At 42.2% G+C, this 24,943-nt stretch overlaps 1 protein-coding gene across 1 annotated transcript; it reads right to left on the reverse strand.

Annotated features, from left to right (window-relative positions):
* Window positions 1-852: 852 nt before the first annotated feature.
* Window positions 853-16,626, reverse strand: DDA1 (DET1 and DDB1 associated 1). Its single transcript, XM_075825515.1, has 5 exons — window positions 16,520-16,626; window positions 15,434-15,514; window positions 7,693-7,744; window positions 7,386-7,447; window positions 853-2,166 (listed from the first exon to the last, which is right to left on the reverse strand). Exons 1-5 carry the CDS (start codon window positions 16,523-16,525, stop codon window positions 2,059-2,061), a joined length of 309 nt encoding a protein of 102 aa, XP_075681630.1. The 5' UTR covers window positions 16,526-16,626; the 3' UTR covers window positions 853-2,058.
* Window positions 16,627-24,943: the final 8,317 nt, after the last annotated feature.

Below are 24,943 nucleotides of genomic sequence, written 5' to 3' on the forward strand. Positions count from 1 at the left end.
TGCCGTGCCCTGATCATTCACAGGACATGGAGAGGGTGGAGACTATCAACATAAAATCGCTTTCCTACTCTTTTCTGGCATCAAAGGGCACTCAGTAACTAATGCTGTCTAGGACATCAAAAACATATTGTAGCATGCCCACCAGGTTATCTTTTCTGTTATCCCCAGGTTAAATAGAAACAAAAGTTTTCCCATGAAGGAGGGGTAGTAAAAATAACAGAGCTATTTTCTAATATAGTCTCCACTGTTTGGCAACAGTAGAGCTTTACTTTAAATCTTAACTCTTTACTGGTAGGTGTGCAAAACAATCAAACTATTTATAATCTGATATGACATGCCACTCCAGCTCACTTGCATGGAAGTAGGCCAACTTAGCTGTAAAAAAAAAATTCATCTCTTAGCTACAAATACACAGGACAATACACAAGCAGGGGTGGGACAAGATCTTGAACCCCAAGGCAACCATGCAGTACACCCATGAGTACCAGTCATAGCGCCGCCATGAAAGCAGTCACAGTATACTCACCTTCTCCCCACTCTTACTTATGCTGTGCAGTCCCGGAAATGTAGTTACAAGCAAGCAATCACTAGATGGCGCTAAGTCGTAACTTACTAGAGCTCAGCGCAGCAGTATCAGTGTAGAAAAGTGAACAGGGACTGCTGCCAAGCGCCATTGTCTGCATCAGCAGGCTACAGCCATCTCGACAGATACATGTATTCCCACTTTTAGAGATTAGTTGGGCAGCTTGAGTCTTACCATGACAAAAGGCTTTCGATGTCATCCAGCATGTTGATGTCGCCACATTAAACACATCCAGGCTTTATACCCACGGACTGAAAATACTGCCAATATCTGCTTCAGAGACTTTATTGAAAGGCCACAGGATTATTCCTTACCACAGGACATAACTGGGTTAGCTACTGTGCAACAGAATTTTCTAGGCAACATTTCTAATCAGGAAGCACTAGTTGAGCTTTATAGGCCACCGAGTTAAGGGCTTCAGAACTTGCACACACAACATTGTGGATCGCCGCATCAGGTTACTGACACGGAACACAACAGTTTTATGATCTCTCGGAAAGAGCAGCTGAACAGCATAAAATATACACAAAAAACCCACAACAGATCAGCGGAGATGACGTTGATTATCGCTGGTTTAATTAAGGGTTCCTGTTGGGGTGTAGACAACGCAGTGGCAAATTCCCAGGTAACTGAACTGGTGACCATTCGTGTTATGATTGCTTAACAGTCTAGATGACATTTCATTTTTTGTTGGTTAGTGATAGTGTACAAAACACGAAGGCTCTTTCTGGATGTAGTGCTGGGAGGTAAAACAGTTACACAAGTCCAATGCCTCACAAAAGTATGTTAGTCATGCAGATACCTCTAAAACAGAATATTATGGCACACCAGTCACTGGCGCAGTGCTTCATTGGGTGGTGCAACTAAAAGAAGCTCATAAAAAGAACAACCCAATATTGTATGGATAAGTTTGTGGCTGTCAGGGAGTGGAGGTACTGTCAGACACTTGGGATGCACAAAAAAAACAAAACAAAAAAAACACATGCAAACTAAATGGATTTCATGGAATAAGAAGTCCACTGTGGCGGAGGCAGTTTTCATTGCATTTAAAACCTTATCCACTCCAGCCATTGTGGCAGCCATCAGAACATTTGCTGCACTGGGTCACAGAAATTCCAGCAGCACAGCCTAAAGCAGAGTCCGGCATAACCTGGGCAAATTCATTTAAAACCGTGTAGGGAGCATGGGGGAAACAAAAGGGGGGGGAAAAAAAAAGTTAAAAAAGGAAAGGGCAGGCGGGGGTTTGAAATCTTTCACATCCATCTGTTCCCAGATGCGTTTCAGCACAGTATAAATAAAATCTTCAAGAAATAAATACAAATTTGGCTCCTATGAGATCAGGTGAGAAACATGTTGTATCCATGAGGGAGGCTGTGATACCTCCACCCACACTGCAAGGTAATCCTGTGCTGTGAAGGACGAAACAAATTGGAGGAGTGGGGTGGAAGGTCGGGAAAGAAGTTTCTCAGTGGTGCTTATGTGTCTTCATTCATTTCCTGGCTGTCGGTCCGAGCAATCTTTCGTGGGGGCGCAGATGTCTCACCAATTTCTAACTGATCTTGGTCTCTTTTCTTTGCAGCATTCTGCAGATGAAGGCAATAAAAGTTGTCACATTCGTATTACAAAGCATGGCCTAAAGGTGGTTACCTAAGCAGAAGCTGCTCCCAACACAAACTTCCAGGACAACTTAGAACACACTCCTTTAGTGTTGCTACTCAGCGCAAACACTGCTAAACCTAAAGCCACATTCATGAGTGTTAAGCAGTGTCAATCTAAAGCCACATTCAGACAAGGCAGGGACACTTTAGGAAAGGTTCCTTTCTTTTTTGCTGATGGAATCCAATCACATTCACAAGCCCTAAACATACGACTTTTGTATTACAGCTGTCTAAATGCTGACTATGGACTTATTCACTCAGCCATATATTAACCCCTCCCCGACATTTGATGTATCCATACGTCATAGCCGGATAGGGGGAAGTATGAACGGGCTCACGGAGCGAACCCGCTCCACACAATGTGGGTGTCGGCTGTATGTTACAGCCAACACTTCACATTTGGGGTATGTTCACACGCAAAATACGTCTGAAATTACGGAGCTGTTTTCAGGCGAAACCAGCACCTGAAGTTAAGAAGTTTTTGCAAGCACTCGCGTTTTTTGCGGCATCCATTACGGACGTAATTGGAGCTGTTTTTTCATTGGAGTCAATGAAAAACGGCTCCAAAAACATCCAAAGAAGTGACATGCACTTCTTTGACGCGGGTGTCTTTTTACGCGCCATCTTTTGACAGCGACGCGTAAAATGACACCTCGTCTGAACAGAACATCGTAAGACCCATTGCAAGCAATGGCCAGATGTTTGCAGGCATAATGGAGCAGCCTTTTCAGGCGTAATTAGAGGCGTAAAATGCCCGAATTACGTCTGAAAATAGGTCGTGTGAACATACCCTAACGAGCGGGATAATTAAAGTAAAAATTTGTAAAATAAAGTTGTTTTTTTAATGTAAAAAATGAAATTAAAAGTTAAAAAAAACCTTTTCCCCATTTTCCCCCTAGAGCATTGTATAAAAAAAATAAACATAATTGTTATTGCCACATCCGTAAAAGTCTGAACGATTACAATTCATCATTATTTAACCCGCACGGTGAACGCCGTAAAAAAAGTTAAATATTGTAAACATCGCTATTTTTTGGTCACCTCATCGCCCACAAAAAAAAGGGAATAAAAAGTGATCAACACGTCGCATGTACGCCAAAATGGTATCATTAAAAACGACAGCTTATCCCGCAAAGAATAAGCCCTTATACCACTCAAATCAACAGAGAAAAAAAAAAAACACGTATGGCTCTCAGAACTTGGCGACACAAAAAACAACATTTCTTACTTTTAGAATATAGAAAAAACTAATTATACACACATATATACATATATATTTATTTGGTATCGCCGTAATCGTATTGACCCGCAGAATAAAGTTAACGTGTTGTTTTAATTGGACAACGAAAATGAGGCGCAAAAAACAATGGAGTCGCCGCTGTTTTTTTCCACTTTCTACCCCAAAAAATAATTTTTTTCCCGTTTCCTAGTACATTATATGGCACAATAAATGGTGCTAAGAAAAACTACAACTCGTCCCGCAAAAGTCAAGCCCTCAGAATACTATATCGACGGAAAAATAAAAAATAAATAAAGTTGTGGCTTGGTAAGGTGGGGAGGAAAAAACAAAAATGAAAACCTGAAAGTTGTTTACAACAGGAAGGGGTTAAACAAGAAGAACAGAATCCAATCCCATCATGGGAAAGCAGAACTTCTAGGAAAGGATTACCTGCATACCAGCCCTTTTTTGGGGGTTAGGCTATGTTCACACTACCCTAAGGGTTTGGGCCAGCAGGTTTCAGTTTCTTTTTAATTGCAAGAATAGCTGAAGCTGCTGCGCTATTTTTTCCTGAAAAAAAAAATTATGGAAACCTGACGGAGCTATTATAAACGTCATCTGATACACGAGTGCTTCTCAAATTGTGAGGCATCCCCCAGTTGTTGCTCAGGCGCAGCTGGGTATGCAGGTTTGACAGATAAGCACAAAGAGTCAAGTATGTTGCAGCATATTTGAATGTTCCAGAGACACATTTTAAGATAAATTCAAGTCCTTTTTAAAAACGTTGGCATGGATTAAGACCAATGCTGAAACCCAGATATCACTGTGTTCTGGCCAAAGACTAAAATCTTGTGTGTTACACGATGTATCCATTGTGATCCAGCTAATAATTGAAGCCACAAAGATAGTGTGAGCCATATCAATCCATCCCAACACGTGTCTCACAAAGCAATAACATACACGTTTAATAAATCCTACGTTCACACTAGTGTTATGGCTTCTGTTTGAATTTAATGGGGTCCATATAGTTTTTACAGCAAGAACAGAGCAGCATGCCACGCTATTCTTGCCATCAAAAGTTACAAACTCCGACATGGCTCTGAACCGTAGTGTAAACTGAGGCTTTGCCTGCATTCCTAACTTTGGTATTTTCCTGTGAGGAGCATATATTCTACTCCGAAATAGTAATGGATCCCATTGGAGGAAAGCCTTTACAGGCTTAAAAAAAATGGGCTGCATTCACATAGATTAACTATGCCAAGGATGATATAAATGTTATCACTAGGGTTTGCATGATGCATTGAGACTTCAATACGGTTTTGATACCGTGCACCCTCAAACTGTTCGATACCGTTATTTCATGTATTTCGATACTAAGCCGTGCGGCCGCACAGCTCAGTATTGTAACACATGAATGTATGAAAGTGGGGCTGCGGCTGTGTGATACATGTGTAATACAGCCATTGCCCCGCTCCTGAGTCCTGACAAGAGTTCACGCGCGGTCAGTATGAGGTGATGCAACCAGCGCTGCACTAATGAGCGGCGGCACTGTAGACACAACATGGCGGGCACACTACAAAACATGCCCATTTTCTGTCTTCCGTGCCTGCGCTCATTAGTGCAGCACCGGCCGCATCACCTCTCATGCTGACCGCACGCACACACTTAGTCAGGAGCGGGACAATGGCTGTAACGGCGGAGATCAGAGAAACCTCTCATCTCCGCTGCTATTCCCCTGAATGCTGCGATCAAAGCTGACCACATCATTCAAGGGGAAAATGAGAAGGGGACGCCACTTGGATCGCGCCACAGGGAATCCCTTTGACACGATTAAGTGACATACCATATATGGGCAGAAAGCCCAGGGTCCAGAGGTCTTGTTTTTTGCGAGACAAGTTGTGTTTTTTTAATAGCACCATTTTGGGGTACATAAGAGTTAATCAATAAATTAGATCGGGGGGGGGGGGGGGGGGGGGTAATAGAAAAAATAAAAAACAGCAATTTTGCCACAATTTTTGGCGTCCTAAATTTACACCGTTTACCGTGTGGTTTAAAACACAATAACTTTATTCTAAGGGGTTGTTACGATTGCAACAATACCAAATTTATATAGATGTATGCTTTACTCCTTTTACACCGTAAAAAAAAAAAAAAAAAATTCACAAAATTATTTGGTTGTGTATCCATATTTGAAGAGCCATAACTAATTTTTCCACTGATAGTCGTATGAGGGCTTTTTTTTTTGCGGGACGACTTGTTTTTATTGGTACCATCTTGGAGTAGGTGCAACTTATCAGATTTTTTTTTAAGGCTGGATTCACAGAAAACAGCAATTTTTGCATTGTTTTTTTATTTATTTTTTTACGGCGTTCAACCGGGCGGGTTAAATAATGTAATAACTTTATAGTTGGGGTCGTTACAGACACGGCAATACCAAATATGAATAATTTTTCTACTTTTTTTTTTTAATAAAGCAGTTAGAAAAATGTAACCCACTTTTCCCCCTTACATGGCCTAGCAGGCATTAACGGAGGCAGACCTGGGGGCCTTTGTTAGGACCCCGGGCTGCCATAGAAGACACCGACACCATGCAATCACACACACAATGTGCCGTCGGGGTGTGAGAGGAAGCTCTCTTCCTCTCTCCAAAACCACTCAGATGTGGCGCTCGCTATTGGGCGCCGCACCTGAAGGGTTAAACGAGCGAGATCGATACGGATATCGATCTCGTCCGTTTGAGCAGGCTTGCTCCCATCCCTCAGCTACCGAAGGTAGGTGAGAGCAGGGAGATTTAACAGCTCCCTGCTCTATTTATTCTGATGCAGCGCCGTAAAAAGGCTACTGCATCGGAATAAAGCCTGTTAATGGCCGTCGTAAAAACACTATGGGGCGGTCACTAACGGGTTAAATAAAAACACATTTTTTACAATAAACATTAAAATAAGCCTCAATACATAAAATATACACATTCGGTATTGGCGCGGCCGTAATAACCTGCACAACAAATTTTTTGTGTCATTTCTGATGTGTACGCTGTAAAAAAATTATAAAAATGGCTTTCACTTATTAATGTGAGGCACGAGGTGTGATGAATTTAACCTCCACGTGCCTTAGTCATAATGGGAAAATGTGTAAGAAACATGATGGGGTTAATTACTATTAATGTGAGGCACATTCAAAATTCATCACTACGCACCTCACACCAGAAAATGGAAGAACTTATTTTGTTTTTTATTATTATTGGCGAAGTATCGTTTTTTTGTCTCGAAAATCGCAATACTACACAAAGTATCCAAATTCTGGTATCATGACAACCCTAGTTATCATAATTAGGAAATTAAACCGTTTCTATTTTAATAAATTCTGCATAAAAAGGTGCCTGTGTGTCAGTGTTGAGTAAGGTTGCCCTTGGACACCGAGTAGTCCATCTCAACTCTACTGTGGGCTTAAAGAGGCTCTGTCACCAGATTATAAGTGCCCTATCTCCTACATAATGTGATTTGCGCTGTAATGTAGATAACAGCAGTGGTTTTCATTTAGAAAAACGATCAATTTTGACCAAGTTATGGCCTATTTTAGATTTATGCTAATGACTTTCTTAATGCCCAACTGGGCATTTAGCTTTTGACCAAGTGGGCGTTGTAAAGAGAAGTGTATGACGCTGACCAATCAGCGTCATACACTTCTCTCCATTCATGTACTCAGACATTGCGATCTGTCACTTACTCACACATTAACATTACTGAAGTGTCTTGAGAGATAATAGTCATCGCTACCAGCCAGGACGCGATGTCTATTCACAATCCCGACACTTCCATAATGATTGTGTGGGACTTGCACCACAGCAAGCGTGATCTCTCGAGATCACACTGTAATGACAGTACAGCGTGATCTCGACCTAAAAACACAAGGTAAAAAGTCTCACCTTCTTGTCCCATTGCTGGTGCAGATAACGCAAAAGTATATTCGTTTTCTCTGTTACTATGACTGAAGTGAAAAAGCAAAACAAATAAGATTAAAACCATCACACGACAAGAGTGCACAGACGCATTTAAACTAAAAATTTTATTTACAATACATGTGGATGGGGTTTTCCAGAATAAAAATCCTACAGCATGCCCACTATGTTACAAGTTTTCACCACGGATGTCACACTCTGCAAGGCAATGTAACAAGCAGGTTTTGCCACGTCTGGACCCACTAACAATGAAAAAAAAATTGAGCCTACTTACTTTGGTCAGATGGGTACTCTCTTGTAGGTAGGTAAACTGAAGGCCGTCTGTTCTACAAGAAAATTCCTCAAATATTTCATTAAACAGGCAAAGGAAAGGATACTTCATATTAACATACTTGAAGGAAAAGGTAACAGTAGTGTGGCGTGCAGTGGAAACGCCACTAATTTCTCACCTACAAGCTACACACATGGACATTTGTACACGAAGTAGCTGCACACAGAATGTATTCCATTGTTTTATCACGTTTAAGAGCTTATACTGTGGAAATAGCCATTCCCGCTATGGAATAGAGACAAAAGCACATTTTCACAAACTTGAAAGGGGTTTGGTGTCATTTTATTGCCCGTCTCGTTGGTCGGTGGTAGTCTACACGGCTCACATCAGGCAATGTAAAAGTACCCTAAGCAAAGATAGTCAAAAACAATATTTTCCCAGCTCAAAATGAGCAAGGTGATAAAAGAATTCATTGATATACTGGGACACTATTGTTCCTGGTTGATCTTTAACCCTTAAGGAATTTGAGATTAGAAAAAGAGGGTTTACTATTTTTCCAGAAACCGCACCACTCGTCAATTTTTGCAGCTCAGCCCTTTCACTTTAAAGAGGCTCTGTCAACAGATTTTGCAACCCCTATCTCGTATTGCAGCAGATCGGCGCTGCAATGTAGATAAGAGTAACGTTTTTTTTAAACGAGCATTTTTATATTTATGCAAATGAGGCTTTCTAAAGTACAACTGGTCGTGTTTAAAGTTATGTCCAAGTGGGCGTGTATTATGTGTGTACATCTGGGCGTTGTTACTTGTTTTACTAGCTCGGCGTTGTGAATAGAAGTGTATGATGCTGACGAATCGGCATCATCCACTTCACAACGCCCAGCTTCTGGCAGTGCACAGACACACAGCGTGTTCGAGAGATCACGCTGTGACGTCACTTCCTGCCCCAGGTCCTGCACCGTGTCAGACGAGCGAGGACACATCGGCACCAGAGCCTACATTTGATTCTGCAGCAGCATCAGCGTTTGCAGGTAAGTCGATGTAGCTACTTACCTGCAAATGCTGCTGCAGAACCAACTGTAGCCTCTGGTGCCGATGTGTCCTCGCTCGTCCGACACGATGCAGGACCTGGGGAAGTGACGTCACAGCGTGATCTCTCGAGAACACGCTGTGTGTCTGTGCACTGCCAGAAGCTGGGCGTTGTGAAGAGAAGTGGATGATGCCGATTCGTCAGCATCATACACTTCTATTCACAACGCCCAGCTAGTAAAAGAAGTAAAAACGCCCCGATGTACATACACAATACACGCCCACTTGGACATTACTTTAAACACGCCCAGTTGTACTTTAGAAAGCCTCAATTGCATAAATATAAAAATGCTCATAACTTGGCCAAAAATGCTCGTTTAAAAAAAAAAACGTTACTCTTCTCTAAATTGCAGCGCCGATCTGCTGCAATACGAGATAGGGGTTGCAAAATCTGGTGACAGAGCCTCTTTAAGTCAGGGCCACAGGGGAAAAATGTTGCGGGTTACAGTACCAGCCCCTTGGATAAGATTTGAACAAATCTCATTCTGTTGTAGTAAAAGTGGTCAATTCTGCAGTGAAATTGCAGAAAAATCCACGCATAACAGCAGATTTTGCTGCAACAAATCTGCCACATGTAGGGACACAGAGTAAACACTGCAGATTTTCCACAACGGATTTCATTGCAGAAAACCCGCAGTATATTGCAGGAGCAGCAGATTGGATGAGATTTCAACAAGTCTCATCCACACAGCGGAAAAAACTTTCATAAATTGACCTGCAGTGCATTTTTTTTTTATTTCGCAGCATGTCAGTTCATGCTGCGCAAACGCTGCTCTTCTGTTGTGGGCTTCCCCATTGGATTCAATGGAGAGGTAAAATCCACAACAAAGAGCCACAAGTTGCAACTTGTGACGGAAACACTGCTATTCCACCGCAAAAAAAAAAAAAAAAAAGCATAAAGGAGTATAAACTTTATTTAAAAATTAGTTTAAAAAAAGCTTATATTTACCCCCAGCCATTGTCCTAGCAATGCAATCCTTTATTCTGAGCGCAGCCTCACCTCCTGGGATGACGTTTCATTCTATGTGACTGCTCCATCCAATCAAAGGCTGCAGCGGCATCCCAGAATGCCAGGCTGCGCTCCGAGCAGAAAGATGCCTCGCCATGACGATGCCCAGGTGGGAAGTATAAACTTTTTATTTCCTGCAGTATTTCCGCAGCAGACATTCTACCCGAAAAAACGCACTGCAATTCAGAGCTTTTTTTTGGGATGAATCCCATGCAGTTTCCAGGACAAATACGCTGTGTACTTTTACACAGCATATCCGCCCTGGGTGTCCCTACCCTAATAGTGCCAAGTTGCAACACCAGACAGCCTATGGACACGAGTGGCATTGTTCCTGGAAAAATAACAGACGCTTGTTTCTATTCTCAGACACCCCCTCTAAAACGTGACAGTTGACATATAATCCACAGTACTGTGCAAAAGCTTTAGGCATTGTGGAAATATGCTGCAAAGTAAGAATGCTTTAAAAAAAATAGAAGTGTTAATAGTTTATCAATTAACAAAATGCAAAGTGAATGATAGAAGATAAATCTAAATCAAATCAATATTTGGAGTGACCACCTTTTGCCTTCATAACAGCATCAATTCTTCTAGGTACACTTGGACAAAGTCATGTATTTTGCAGGATTATAGTCAGGTGTATTATTAACCAATTATACCAAAGGGGCGAAAATGCTAATTATTTTCATATGTAGGCTGAAAGAGTCAATAAACTATCAAACAGCTGTGTAAGAGGCTTAAACCTGGGTTAGCAACAGCCAAACTATGCTACAAAGGTGAGGTTGTAGAAGACCGTTTCATGTCACAGGTTCACCATGAGCACAGCAACAAAGACAAGGTAGTTATACTGCATCAGCAAGGTCTCTCCCAGGCAAAGACATCAAAGCAGACTGGGGATTCAAGACGTGCTGTTCAAGCGCTTTTTAAAAAGCACGAAGAAATGGGCAACGTTGAGGACCATAGGCGCAGTGGTCAGCTAAGGAAACTTAGTGAAGCAGATCATAGACACATCATGCTTACTTCCCTCCGAAATCAGAAGATGTCTAGCAGTGCCATCAGCTCAGAACTAGGAGAAACCAGTGGGACCCAATCTACTGTTCGGAGAAGTCTGACCAGAAGTGGTGTACATGGAAGAATTGCTTCCAAGAAGCCATATTTTCAACATGGAAACAAGCCCAAGCGACTTAACTATGCATGAAAACATAGGAACTGGGGTGCAGAAAAATTGCAGCAGGTGCTCTGTACTGATAAGTAAAAACGTGAAATATTTGGCTGTAACAGAAGGCAGTTTGTTCGCCGAAGGGCTGGAGAGCAGTACAATAACGAGTGTCTGCAGGCAACAGTGAAACATGGTGGAGGTTCCTTGCAAGTTTGGGGATGTATTTCAGCACATGGAATTGAGGATTTGGTCAGGATTAATGGTGTCCTCAATGCTGAGAAATACAGGTAGATACTTATCCATCATGCAATACCATCAGGGAGACGTCTGATTGGCTCCAAATTTATTCTGCAGCAGGACAACAACCCCAAACAATGTCATTAAGAACTATCTTCAACGTAAAGGGGAACAAGGAGCTCTGGAAGTGATGATATGGCCCCCACAGAGCCCTACTCATCGAGTCTATCTGGGATTACATGGAGACAGAAGGATTTGAGGAAGTGACAATCACAGAAGATCTGTGGTTAGTTCTCCAAGATGTTTGGAACATCTCCCTGCCGAGTTCTTTCAAGAACTGTGTGCAAGTGTACCCAGAAGAATTGACGCGGTTTTAATCCCTTCAGGACAAAGCAGTTTTTTTTATTTTAACTTTCCACTCCCCGCCTTCCAAGAACCATAACTCTTCTTTTTCCTTCAATAGAGTGGTGTGAGGGCTTGTTTTTATGTGGGATGAGTTGTAGTTTCTATTGGTATTTAATCCCTTCCCGCCACAGCCATTTGTCAACTCTTCATTCTTTCCTCTCCACCTTCCAAAAGCCATAACTTTTTCATTTTTCCATCGATATAGTCCTAGGAGGGCTTGATTTTTGCGAGACGAGTTGTAATTTTATTCTGCGGGTCAATAGGATTACGGCGATACCAAATTTATATAGTTTTTCTATATTTTACAAGGAAAAAAAACGGAAAAATAAAATTTATTTTGTGTGGCCAAATTCTGAGAGCCAGAACTTATTTTTCTGTTGATTAATTGGTATGAGGGCATATTGTGTGCAGGATAGGCTGTAGTTTTTAATGCTACCATTTTGGGGTACATGCGAGGTTTTGATCACTTTCTATCCCACTTTTTGTGGGGGGGGGGGGGTGAGGCGACCAAAAAAATAGCGATTCTGGCGGTTTAATAATTTTTTTTACAGCGTACACTGTGCGGGTTAAATAACGATATATTGTAATAGTTCCGATTTTTACGGATGCGGCAATTCCAAGTTTATTTATTTTTTACAATGCTTTAGGGGGAAAATGGGAAAAGGTTTTTCTTTTGAACATTTAGTTTTCTTGTAAAAATAAAAAGAAACTAAAAAAAAAAAAACCACTTTATTTCACTGATTTTTACTTTATTTATTAATTCCCCTAGAGGACTTGAACCAGTTGGATCGCTTGCACTATATACTGCAATACTAATGTATTGCAGTAGATCGTTTTTCTGACAGGCTTCTATTAAGCCCTGCCAGGTCTTAATAGGAGCACAAAGATGGCCCCCAGGCTACCATGGCAACCATCTCCACACCGCGAATGCATTGCAGGGGGGGCACGATGAGCTTCTAGAGGGGGGTCGCCCCCTTCTTTCTAACTACTTAAATGCCGTGGCATTTAATGGGTTAAACGAGCGGGATCGCACACTAGCGCGATCCCCCTCGTTACTGTGACGTTTCGGCTGTAACATACAGCAGACAGCCGGATTGTACGGAGCAGGCTCAACGAGTGAGCATGCTTCATACTTCCCCTACCCAGCTATGACGTATGGATGCGTTGAATGTTGGGAAGGGGTTAAAGTAGCATGTAATGTACAGTACAGGGAAACAAAATTGCGGGCTGAAACAGGAAAAAAACGCGATTCCTCCATTGTTTTTTGGGTTTACTTTTTACAGCTTTTACCGTGCAGTAGAAACGACAACTTAACTTTATTCTGTGGCTCAATATGATTACGTTTGATACCAAAATTAATAGTTTTTTTTATATTTTACTACTTTAAAAATTGTACTGTTTCACCACATTGAGAGCCATAACGTTCTTATTTTTCCGTGGATTGAGCGGTGGGAGGGCTCATTTTTTATCGGTACCATTTTTTGATACATACAATTTTTTGATCACTGTTTAGAAAATTTTCTTGGGAGCCAAGTTGACCCCAAAAACAGCGATTTGGGCGTTTTAAATGTCTTATTGTTTACGGCATTCAACGTGCGTGTTAAAAAACGCTCTATTATAGATCAGACTTTTATGGTCGCAGCGATAACAATTTTATTTACTTTATTTTTTACATTACTTTAGAGGGCAAAATGGGATAAAGGTGTTTTTTTTTTTGACCATTTAATGTTTTTTTCCCCCCTCATTTCATTAGTTCCTCTAGGGGACTTGAACCAGCGATCGCTAGATTGCAATACATAAATTACTTATGTATTGCAGTATCGTCATTTTTACAGGCTTCCATTAAGCCGTGCCACATGCAGGGCTTAACAGAGGCAGTGTGAAGGCAGTGCTGGGGGGCCTTCATTAGGCCACTGTGCTGCGATGACAACCATAGTAACCCCCCCCGATCTCGCGGCAGGGGGCGGCGATAAGCCATCAGAGGGGGATGCCCCCCTCTTTTCAAAGCCTCAGATTCCGCGGTTGCTATTGACCGCAGCCTTTGAGGGGTTAAAGAGGCTGTCACCAGATTATAAATGGCCTATCTCCTACATAATGTGATCTGCGCTGTAATGTAGAGAACAGTCGTTTTTATTTTTAAAACAATTTTCGATTTATGCTAATTAGTTTCTTAATGCCCAACTGGGCGTGTTTTTACTTTTTACCAACTGGGCGTTGTGGAGAGAAGTGTATGACGCTGACCAATCAGTGACCAATCAGCGTCATACACTTCTCATTGTTCCAGCCCATTGTTAGTGTGATTGTGCAGTGAAAGAAGCTGAGCTGGAGCAATGAGAAGTGCATAACGCTGATTGGTCACTGATTGGTCAGCGTCATACACTCCTCCGTATAACGCCCACTTGGTAAAAAGTAAAAACACGCCCAGTTGTCTATTAAGAAACTAATTTGCATAAATCTAAAATTGTTCATAACTTGGTCAAAAATGATCGTTTTTCAAAATAAAAACCACTGTTGTTATCTACATTACAGCGCCGATCAGATTATGTAGGAGATAGGGCACTTATAATCTGGTGACAGAGCCTCTTTAAACAGCCAGGAACAGCGCAATGGCTGTTCCTGGCCGTTAGTCCCGGGTGTCAGCTGTAAAACACAGCTGAAACCCATTAGGTATGGAGTATCATCACCACCCCCCACACGATGACGTACCTGGCACGCCATTTTGCGGGAAGGGGTAAAAGGCAAAGGGTGGTCACACCAAATTGATTTGGTTTAGATTTCCCTTCTGTTCACTTAATATTCTGTTCATTGATAAAAGGAAAACTATTATCACTTCTATTTTTGAAAGCATTCTTACTTTTCAGCATTTCTCCACAACTGCCTACAACTTTTGCCCAGAACTGTACATAAAAAGTTGACTAACTTTCAAAATGCTCTACATAATGAATTTAGAAAAGTAAGTAAAGCCAATTAGAATCTAGCGTTGAATACACAACGCTCCACAGAGTTTGCTCAGGGGACATACAATCAGGTGTGGAACAAATCTGCCGTGCTTGACCGTACCCTTATACAGACTAATTCCAGGCCAATACTAGACCATGAAATGTAATTACAGTGCCAGGTACTTCATAGTGCAGGGGGGGGGGGGGGGGGGTGATGTATGGAGCACGCTCGCATGCTGTACGGCCGCAGCTTCCCCTTCATTTCTTCTTGCTCACTGTGAGTCATCGACACATTTAGTGGCGATTCACAGGTATTGAAGTGAATGGGAGAAAAGGCTGCAATACCTGTGAATCGCCACTAAATGTGTGTCAACACAGTGAGCAAGAAGGAATGAAGGGAAAGCTGCGTTGTAGGACCGCTGCGGCCCCTTCGGAAAACAACTGATCGGCGGGGGCCCTGAAAGTCGTACCCAGACCCATCAGCTATTGATGGCCTATCCTGAGGATAGGCCATACATTTTTAGTGGCTGGAAAACTCCTTGCCGCATTTGGACATACTATTACCTCCTAATGGCTGTCTCCTGACCACAATAGGACATGCATAATAGTACATCCTGGTGAGCGTGCGGGTACAAAAGCTGCGATTGGCAGCTGGGCTCCCACCGTAACCGCAAGGATCATAGAAACCATTACCAGCTGTTTAACTCCCTTAGAGGTACAAGTACCCTCAAGGTCTGCCATTGGCACATACTTATTAGGCTATGCCAGCATGGAGCCCTAGCCTTAAATGAGTAGAAGCGAAGGGCGCACATGCATTATACCAATAACCCAAATAAAACGGACAGCACGCACGCTTCCACAGGAGAAACAACCAGTAAAACATTATCATGTACTTGGGCACATTACTTACTGAGGCTTTACACACAGAATCTGCATGAAATCTGCTAAAGTTGCTCTCATTGTAGACTGGGAGGCCTTTTAAAAAGTCCGCCTAAGGGAAATAAGGAAAGAGGTTAAATTACAGAGCGCCAATAATTATTGGTTATGGGTAAACATGTAGCTAAATTAAAAGGGGCATTACCATCACCGGGATATGAAATAAATGCCTGATAGATGAGCACTCCAGAGGTGGTACTCACAGCTACCAGGGGACGGAGACCCCCATTCACTGATTCCCAGCAACCGCATTCTCCATAAACATTGAGGACTGCTACAGTTTAAAGGGATATTCCAATCTCCTAAATGGACGGCACATCCCTAGGATAGGCCATCACTTTATGATCGGTGGGGGGGGGTCCAACCTCCATCGATCCTAAATATGAAGGGGCCGTACAACTAAGTCAGCCCTGTGGCCCCTTCATTCCCAGTAACAGTGGAGCTCACAGAATTCAGACCCTCACCAATGATAAAGTGATGGCATATCCAAGTGATATGCCATCACTTTAGAAGATGGGACTATCCCTTTAAAAGAGTTGGGCAAGCAGCAGGGCCACCATTAGAAGTCACCCACCTCTGGATGACAAGCCTGCCCAGTTCTGTATCCCTGTACTCCAGTGCGGGGCTCTAGAAAAGCTGGGCGACAGCCACTGTGGGAATTGTTCTGGCACACATGCTATCAATTCTATACAGCCATTTTTTATTTATAACGGCTTGACAGAACAAGGGGTTAAAAGTCATTTTGGGGGGGGGGGGCGCTGTAAAGTCGAACAAGCACAGAATACGTAGCAAAACGACACGCACGTCTGTCCGCACACAACCACTACGCAGGCAGGACTGTAGGCCTCTGACCGGCACACGACGGGAACCTCACCACCGCCTAAAATAACCAGCACATAGTGCGAGCAGCCACCATGCACAGTCCAGCTCCCCACAACATGGCCTCTACAAACACCGTCCGTACCTGCCGCCCTCGTGACACCCTGCTGTCCGCACTCGCCCCTACCCCGGCTTAAACACCCAACACCTTTCAATCCCCTTCGTGCATACATATACACACCATCATCAGCCAGCTCCCCTCAGCTCCAGCCTCGCCCGCTCACACAAACCACCGCGGGAGCGCCTCCAAGAAGCCACGCCCCTCAACGGCCACCCCGCGAGAACTTTGCTTCAGTACCCCACACCTTATTGGCTGTTTCTCCCTTCTGTCAGATTTTCACCGTTCCAATTGGCTCTTCAGATATTCTGTCGCGTACGTAACCAGCGTTACCATGTTAGGTTGCACAGGAAAAGGCACGTCATTGGCTTACGGCTAATCGCAAATGGTCATGGGAATTGAAGTTCGGGTTGCAGTGGTGTGACGCACACAATTCCAGACTGTCATAACTTTTTTTTTTATTCTCATATGGAAATTGCGGCTATTCAGAGGGGTAGGACTACTGCTTCAAAGACGCCCGTGTCATTTAATAGGGGCCTCTCAGTATCCAAGCTGAGAGGTGGAGATGTTTGGCTTCTCGGTGAAGTACAGGCCCCTGGTAAAGAGGCTCGCTCTGCTCTGGAGGTACCCAGGGATCTGCTTTGGCTAGCTTCCTCAGCCACAAGACCATGCAACAGATTGGAACCACAACAATGAGCCTGACCTGTCTTTTCCTAGCTAGATCGCAATTCCAGCTGTGGGAGAAGCCATCTATTCCCGTCAGTCTGTCCCTCACGCAAAGAGAATAAAAGTTCACGGTCTTCCTATTGGCTGGAGTAGCAAAAAATATATGTATGAGGATTTTCACAAAGTGCTCCAATCTTTTTTTTATTTATTTTTTATTTCATAGAACATTTTTTGTTTTATAATACAAATTCAAAAGTAAAAACTAAATTTGAACATTGGCGTACAGTGATAACTTTGGGAAGTAGTCTAAGGCCTTGTTCACACGGCGCTTCTTAAAGAACAGGTGTTTTTGATGCCATTTTTTGGCCGCATAATTAGGACTCCAATTGACTATGGGAATTAGGTGGATTTTACGCGACAGGAATTTACCTGATGCTGCTTTTTTACACTACGCGTTTTTTTAAACGTAAAAAAACAACAACCGTGTGGTATGCACTACAATGCATTTTTCAACTGATGTCAATGGGAAGCTTAAAGGGGCATTCCTGTTACAACAAGTTACCCCCTATCCCGTAGGGTAAGGAGCAACTTACAGGGAGCCCAAAGTAGCCCGAAACCCAAGTTTGAACAGCGTGGCAGGTCGCTCATGCGCACTGCCGCTCCCTTCATTCTCTATGGGAGCGCCGGAGATAGCCGAGTACAGTGTTCAGCTTTTTCTGGCACTGCCATAGAGAATGAATGGAGCAGCAGTGCGCATGAGAGATCTGCCGTGCTGTTTAAACTTGGGGTTCGGGCTCCCCGTTCTCGTAAACAGTGGGGGTCCGAGCTGTCGGACACCCACCAATCAGCATGTTACCCCTTACCCTACAGAGAGGGGGCAACTTGTAACTGGAATACCCCTTTAAAGCAAGCGTTTTTCGGCATGTAAAATACAAGCCGTGTGAACAAGGCCTTAGACCCTTTTTATGAAACAATAATAAAGTAACCAAAAAGGCAAGAAGGTTCCAGCATCAATATGTTGAACAAAATGCGGCTTTTATTGAGGTTCCATAATATCAGGGACAACACATAGAACAGAAGCTGACCGGTTTCAGGCCCAAGTGGCCCTTAGTCATAGATTAGCAAACAAATCACACAGGAAGCAATATATATTATATGCAGCCAATCATGAACAGAGAAATAATCACATGTTCTAAAATCAGGTGTGTGTTACAAGCAGTTGATTAGAGAAAAGGACACAAATCAATGTTACAAATTTCATAGGGGACTAACAATAAATGTGAGGGACTGTGTAAGAGAAAACAATCTTAACAGAAAAGGATGAGATCTAGTCAGCGGTTTAACCCATTAGGTGCACAGGTGCCAAGTAGAAACATCCAGAAAGCCTCTCTATTCCTGAGTTGTTTCAAATGGTCTCCACCCCTGGAAGAGCAATTAACCCTTTCTATGCCTTGTACAATAAGGGAAGATACATCTCCATTATGACATGATGCGCAATGAAAAGACACCGCTGAGATGTTGCGGTTCTTAATGCGTCTGATAGATGGCGGCGGATGCACGTTTTGAGACTGCAGGACGTGCTCCCAATATACTGTAGTTTACATTTAGTACACGTGAATAAATAAACCACATATGTCGTGTTACAGTTGATGTATTCTTTTATTTTGAATGTTTTGTTGTTGACCGTGGATGTGAATTCAGTGGATGTTTTGTTGTTGGCCGTGGATTCTCAGTGGTTGTTTTGTTGTTGGCCGTGGATGTGAACTCAGTGGTTGTTTTGTTGTTGGCCGTGAGATGTGAACTCAGTGGTTGTTTTGTTGTTGGCCGTGGATGTGAATTCAGTGGCTGTTTTGTTGTTGGCCGTGGATGTGAATTCAGTGGATGTTTTGTTGTTGGCCGTGGATGTGAATTCAGTGGATGTTTTTTTGTTGGCCGTGAATGTGAATTCAGTGGATCTTTTGTTGTTGGCCGTGGATGTGAATTCAGTGGATGTTTTGTTGTTGGCCGTGGATGTGAATTCAGTGGTTGTTTTGTTGGCCGTGGATGTGAATTCAGTGGTTGTTTTGTTGTTGACCGTGGATGTGAATTCAGTGGATGTTTTGTTGTTGGCCGTGGATGTGAATTCAGTGGATGTTTTGTTGTTGGCCGTGGATGTGAATTCAGTGGATGTTTTGTCGTTGGCCGTGGATGTGAATTCAGTGGATGTTTTGTTGTTGGCCGTGGATGTGAATTCAGTGGTTGTTTTGTTGGCCGTGGATGTAAATTCAGTGGATGTTTTGATTGTATTGCAGCAGATGCATTTACTATGATTGCATTTGAAACCTTTACAGTTAAAGAGGCTCTGTCACCAGATTATAAGTGCCCTGTCTCCTACATAATCTGATCGGCGCTGTAATGTAGATAACAGCAGTGATTTTAATTTTAAAAACGATCATTTTTGAGCAAGTTATGAGCAATTTTAGATTTATGCTAATGAATTTCTTAACCTTAGTGTCTAAGCCTGTTTTGGCCTTCAGGACAAAGCCGATTTTTGCAAATCTGACATGTGTTAATTTATGTGGTAATAACTCCAGAATGCTTTTGCATATCCAAGCGATTCTGAGATTGTTTTCTCGTTACTTTATGATACTGAAAAAATTTGGTCGTTAAATTCAATATTTATTTGTAAAAAACACCAAAATTTAGAGAAAATTTGCAAAAATCGAAATTTTTCTAAATTGTAATGTATCTGCTTGTAAAACAGATCGTAATACCACACAAAATATTTACTAGTTAACATTTCCTATATGTCTACTTTATGTTTGCATCATTTTTTGAACATTATTTTATTTTTCTAGGACGTTACGCGGCTTAGAACTTTAGCTGCAATTTCTCGCAAAGGCTATTTTTTCAGGGACCAGTTCAGTTCTGAAGTGGCTTTGATGGCCTTATATATTAGAAAGTCTCCATAAATCACCCCATTTTAAAAACTGCACCCCTCAAAGTATTCAAAACAGCATTCCGAAATTATTTTAACCCTTTAGGCATTTTACTGGAAATAAAGCAAAGTAGAGGTGAAATTTACAAATTTCTATTTTTTTTTACGAAATTCATTTGTAATACAGTTTTTTCTGTACCACAGATGGTTTTACCCAAGAAACGCAACTCAATACTTATTGCCCAGATTCTGCAGTTTTTATAAATATCCCACATGTGGCCCTAGTGCGGTAATGGACTGAAACACCGGCCTCAGAAGCAAAGGAGCACCTAGTGGATTTTGGGGCCTTATTTTATTAGAATATATTTTAGGCACCATGTCAGGTTTGAAGAGGTCTTGTGGTGCCAAAACAGTGGAAACCCCCAAAAGTGACCCCATTTTGGAAACTACACCCCTCAAGGAATTTTTCAAGAGGTATATTTAGCATTTTTAGCCCACAGGTTTTTTGCTAAATTTATTGGAACTGGTCTGTGAAAATGAAAATCTACTTTTTGTCTGAAAAAACATACGATTTTTTAGTTTTTACAAGGAATAAAGGAGAAAAAGCACCCCAACATTTGTAAAGCAATGTCTCCTGATTACAGCAATACCACATATGTGGTAATAAACTGCTATTTGGACACACAGCAGGGCTCAGAAGGGAACGAGGGCCATTTGGATTTTGGAGCGCAGATTTTCTGGAATAGTTTTCGGTGCCATGTCGTGTTTGTAAAGCCCTGGAGGGACCATAACAGTGGAAACTCCCCAAAAGTGACCCCATTTTGGAAACTACACCCCTCAAGGAGTTTTTCTAGGGGTATAGTTAGCATTTTGACCCTACACGGTTTTTGCTGAATTTATTGGAATTATGCAGTGAAATTGAAAATCTAAATTTTTTCTAATAAAATGTCGTTTTAGCTCAGATTTTTCAATTTTCACAAAAGATAAAGGAGAAAAAGAACCCCAACATTTGTAAAGCAAACTCTTCTGAGTACGGAAATACCCCATATGTGGTAATAAACTGCAGTTTGGACCCACAGCAGGGCTCAGAAGGGAAGGAGCACCATTTGGCTTTTGGAGCTCAAATTTTGCTTGATTGTTTTTCAGGTGCCATGTTTCATTTGCAAAGACCTTGAGAGGCCAAAACAGTGGAAACCCCACAAAAGTGACCCCATTTGGAAAACTACACCCCTCAAGGAATCTATGGGTATAGTGAGCATTTAGACCCCACAGGTATTTTGCAGAATGTATTGAAATTAGGCTGTGAAAATGAAAATCTACATTTTGTTCCACTAAATTGAAGAATGTCTTCATTTTCACAAGGGATACTGGAGAAAAAGAACCCCAATATTTGAAAAGCAATTTCTCCCGATTACGGCAATACCCCACATGTGGTCGTAAACTGCTGTTTGGACACACGGCAGGGCTCAGAAAGGCAGGAGCACGATTTGTCATGCAGATTTTGCTGATTGGTTTTTGGGCGCCATGTCGCATATGCAAAACCCCTGAGGTACCAGAGTACAGTGGAAGCCCCAAGAAGTGACCCCATTTTGGAAACTGCACCCCTCAAGGCATTTATCATTTGCCTGCACAAGACAGGGCTCAGAAGTGAAGAGCACCATGCGCATTTAAGGTCTATTTTGGTGAATTTTCACAGCATCGGCCCACAATTGAAGGGCTCGGAAGTCAAATAGTAAAACAAACACCCCAGTAGTGACCCCCATATTGGAAACTACAACTCCTTAGGGCATTTTAAGGGGTGTAGTGAGCATTTTGACCCCACAGGTGATTTTACATTAAAAATTAGTGCCCAGTGGATGATGCAAAGTGAAAATTGCAATTTTCCACTGATATGCCATTTTAGTGCACAATATGTTGTACCCAGTTTGTGGCACTGAAGACAAATACCTCATAAAACGTTAAGTTCTCCCGGGTATGGCAATGCCAGATCTGTGGACGTAAACGGCTGTTTGGGCACGCTGCAGGGCTCAGAAGGGAGGGAGAGCCATTTGGCTTTTGGAGCGCAGATTTTGCTTGGTATTTGTTCTGTTAGGGGTTTTGCTGGTATTTCAGTTTATTATGTGGTGGTATGTGTAATCTGTGCGGAGAACATCAGGGCATAATAAGAGAGTATAATAATGCGGCAAATAAATAATAATCCACAGATATGTGGCCGGTGTCGCACTGATAAATGGCGCCCGATCTTATCCATTTTTGGAACACTCTGCACATTTTTCATCCCCATATTCTGAGAACCAGACCTTTTTTATTTTTTCACCACCGTAGCCGTGTGAGGGCTTATTTGTTGCGGGACGATCTATAGTTTTCATTGGTACCATTTTGGGGTACGTGCGATTTTTTTTGATCACTTTATTAAATTTTTTGGGCAAGCAGGGGGACCGAAAACCAGCAATTCTGAAATATTTTTTTTTTTTACGGTGTTCACCCTGGGCGATAAATGATATTTTACTTTATTATGCGGGTCGATATGATTACAGCGATACCATATGTATATAAGGTTTTTTATGTTTTGCAGCGTTTGCACAAAAAAAAATCCCTTTTTTAAAAAAAAAAAAATATATTTTTTGTGTCACCGTAGTCTGAGAGCTATAACTTTTTTCTTTTTGCGTTGACAAGGCTGTGTAAGGACTTGTTTTTTGCAGGACGGGATGTAGTTTTTACTGGTACTATTTCGGGGTACGTGCGACTTTTTTATCATTTTTTTATTCTATACTTTAGAAGGGATGGTGACCAAAAAAATAGTGATTAGAGCATTGTTTATTAATTATTTTTTTTGCGGTGTTCACCGTGTGGGAAAAATAACATTATAGTTTTATAGTTTGGGTCGTTACGGACGCGCTGATAACAAATATGTGTACTTTTTTAACGGTTTCATTTTTTTCCTATAATAAAAGACTAATTATAGGAAAAAAGGTTTTAAAAGTTTTTAATTTTTTAACTTTGAACTTTTTTGTAACTTTTTTTTGTCCCACTAGTGGACTTGAAGACCTGCACCTGTAATTTTTATTCTAATACATTGCACTACCCACATAGTGCAATGCATTAGAGCTGTCAACTATTCACTGACAGCAAGCCTATTAGGCTCCGCCACCGGGCGGGGCCTAATAGCCTTCTGTACCTGGGAGACCAGGAAGCAATTGTTGGCCTCCGGTTCCCATAGTAACGATCGGCATCCGTGCGACTACATCGCAGCGATGCCGGTCACCTGGAAACACCTAAGATGCCGCGATCACGGCATCTAAGGTGTTAATGGCAGGGACCGGAGCTAGCTTAACAGGAGTATGCTAATACATTACAAGTAAAAAAAAAAAAGTTAGAAATAAAGTTATCCCTTGATGAGATTAAAAAAAAAAAGTAACAAAAAATAAAAAAAATAAAATAAAAAAAAGTCACAAAAAGAGTCTTTATTTTGCATAAGTGTTGTAGTGCGTGTAAATGTTGTAGATAGATCAGATGTGGTCATTTGTTCTGCGAAGCTGGCGGGGGGGGGGGAGGGGGCAGTGACATGAGGACTCGGTAAGGTATCAGGAATCTGAGGGACATCCTCACCATGTGAAACAACCTGTTATCTAAAAAATGCTTTTTTTATAGTAACTTTTCTGGCAAATTTGTGGACATCAAGAATTGTATAAGGCTGGATTCACACGGGCATGTTCGGTCCGTAAAGGACGGAATGTATTTTGGCCGCAGGTCCTGGACCGAACACACTGCGGGGAGCCGGGCTCCTAGCATCATAGTTATGTACGACGCTAGGAGTCCCTGCCTCTCCGTGGAAATACTGTCCCGTACTGAAAACATGATTACAGTACTGGACAGTTGTCCCACAGCGAGGCAGGGACTCCTAGCATCGTACATAACTATGATGTTAGGAGCCCGGCTCCCCGCAGTGTGTTCGGTCCAGGACCTGCGGCCAAAATACGTTCCGTCCTTTACGGACCGAACATGCTCGTGTGAATCCAGCCTTAAACAGACTAAAGTGACAAGTAGGTGCATAGGACAAGCCTCGAGCTAGAACTGATAGCTGTGCACTCGAGAAAATCTTGGCAGACAAGTTTACGACTTGGGCTGTTGCATTTTATATCAGCTATTCCTGGGTACATCCAGGACACAAAACATGTCCTGCATGTGCTCAGCAAAATATTTTGGCAACCGCATTTTTCTTGGGTCACAGCTGACGTCACTTCACTGTATACTGTAATCCCACATTATCTTTCCAACTGTGCTTTGCTTTGGTTTTTAGACACGTACAGCAGCTATACTGTTGATTTGGAGGAATTTATTGTTTCTGCTGTTATGTATCTATTGCAGGGGTCTCAAACTCGGCCGGGTAAGTGGGCCGCATATAGAAAATATGGGAAGTTGACGGGCCGCATTACTTTCAAATTTGAGACAACACAAAATTATTGTTAATAAATTACTATTTGAACTACTATAACATAATATTGCTATAATAATAATAATAATAATACTACATTACTATAAAATTAATACTACATTACTATAATAATAATAACGCTAGGTTTAAAATTTGAGATATTTCTCCACGTGCTTATTTCAACAATCCAGTTTTCCAGTTTAAGTGTCGCTAAATGCAGTCCGGCGGCTCAGTTGGCAGCGTTTGGCAGACACACAGGTCAAGATTGGGCAGCCCCTTTTTAGATAGTGCCACAGTGCCCTCGGTGGATGCTGCCGCAGTGCCCTCTGTGGATGCTGCCGCAGTGCCCTCTGTGGATGCTGCCGCTGTGCCCTCTGTGGATGCTGCCGCAGTGCGCTCTGTGGATGCTGCCGCAGTGCCCTCAGTAGATGCTGCCGCAGTGCCCTCTGTAGATGCTGCCAAAGTGCCCTCTGTAGATGCTGCCACAGAGTCCTCTGTAGATGCTGCCACAGTGCCCTCTGTAGATGCT

Source organism: Rhinoderma darwinii, chromosome 1 (genome assembly GCF_050947455.1).
Source record: "Rhinoderma darwinii isolate aRhiDar2 chromosome 1, aRhiDar2.hap1, whole genome shotgun sequence".
In the NCBI taxonomy this organism is placed as follows: Eukaryota; Metazoa; Chordata; class Amphibia; order Anura; family Rhinodermatidae; genus Rhinoderma; species Rhinoderma darwinii.

Bases quoted from the DNA above. Each gene is read 5' to 3' on its own strand.
- DDA1 (XM_075825515.1), bottom strand. The intron at 7,745-15,433 runs GTAAGTAATGTG...ATTTTCTTGTAG, and splicing joins ATTCTGTGTGTAAAGCCTCA to AACAGACGGCCTTCAGTTTA. The intron at 2,167-7,385 runs GTGAGACTTTTT...CTTCATCTGCAG, and splicing joins ACCAGCAATGGGACAAGAAG to AATGCTGCAAAGAAAAGAGA.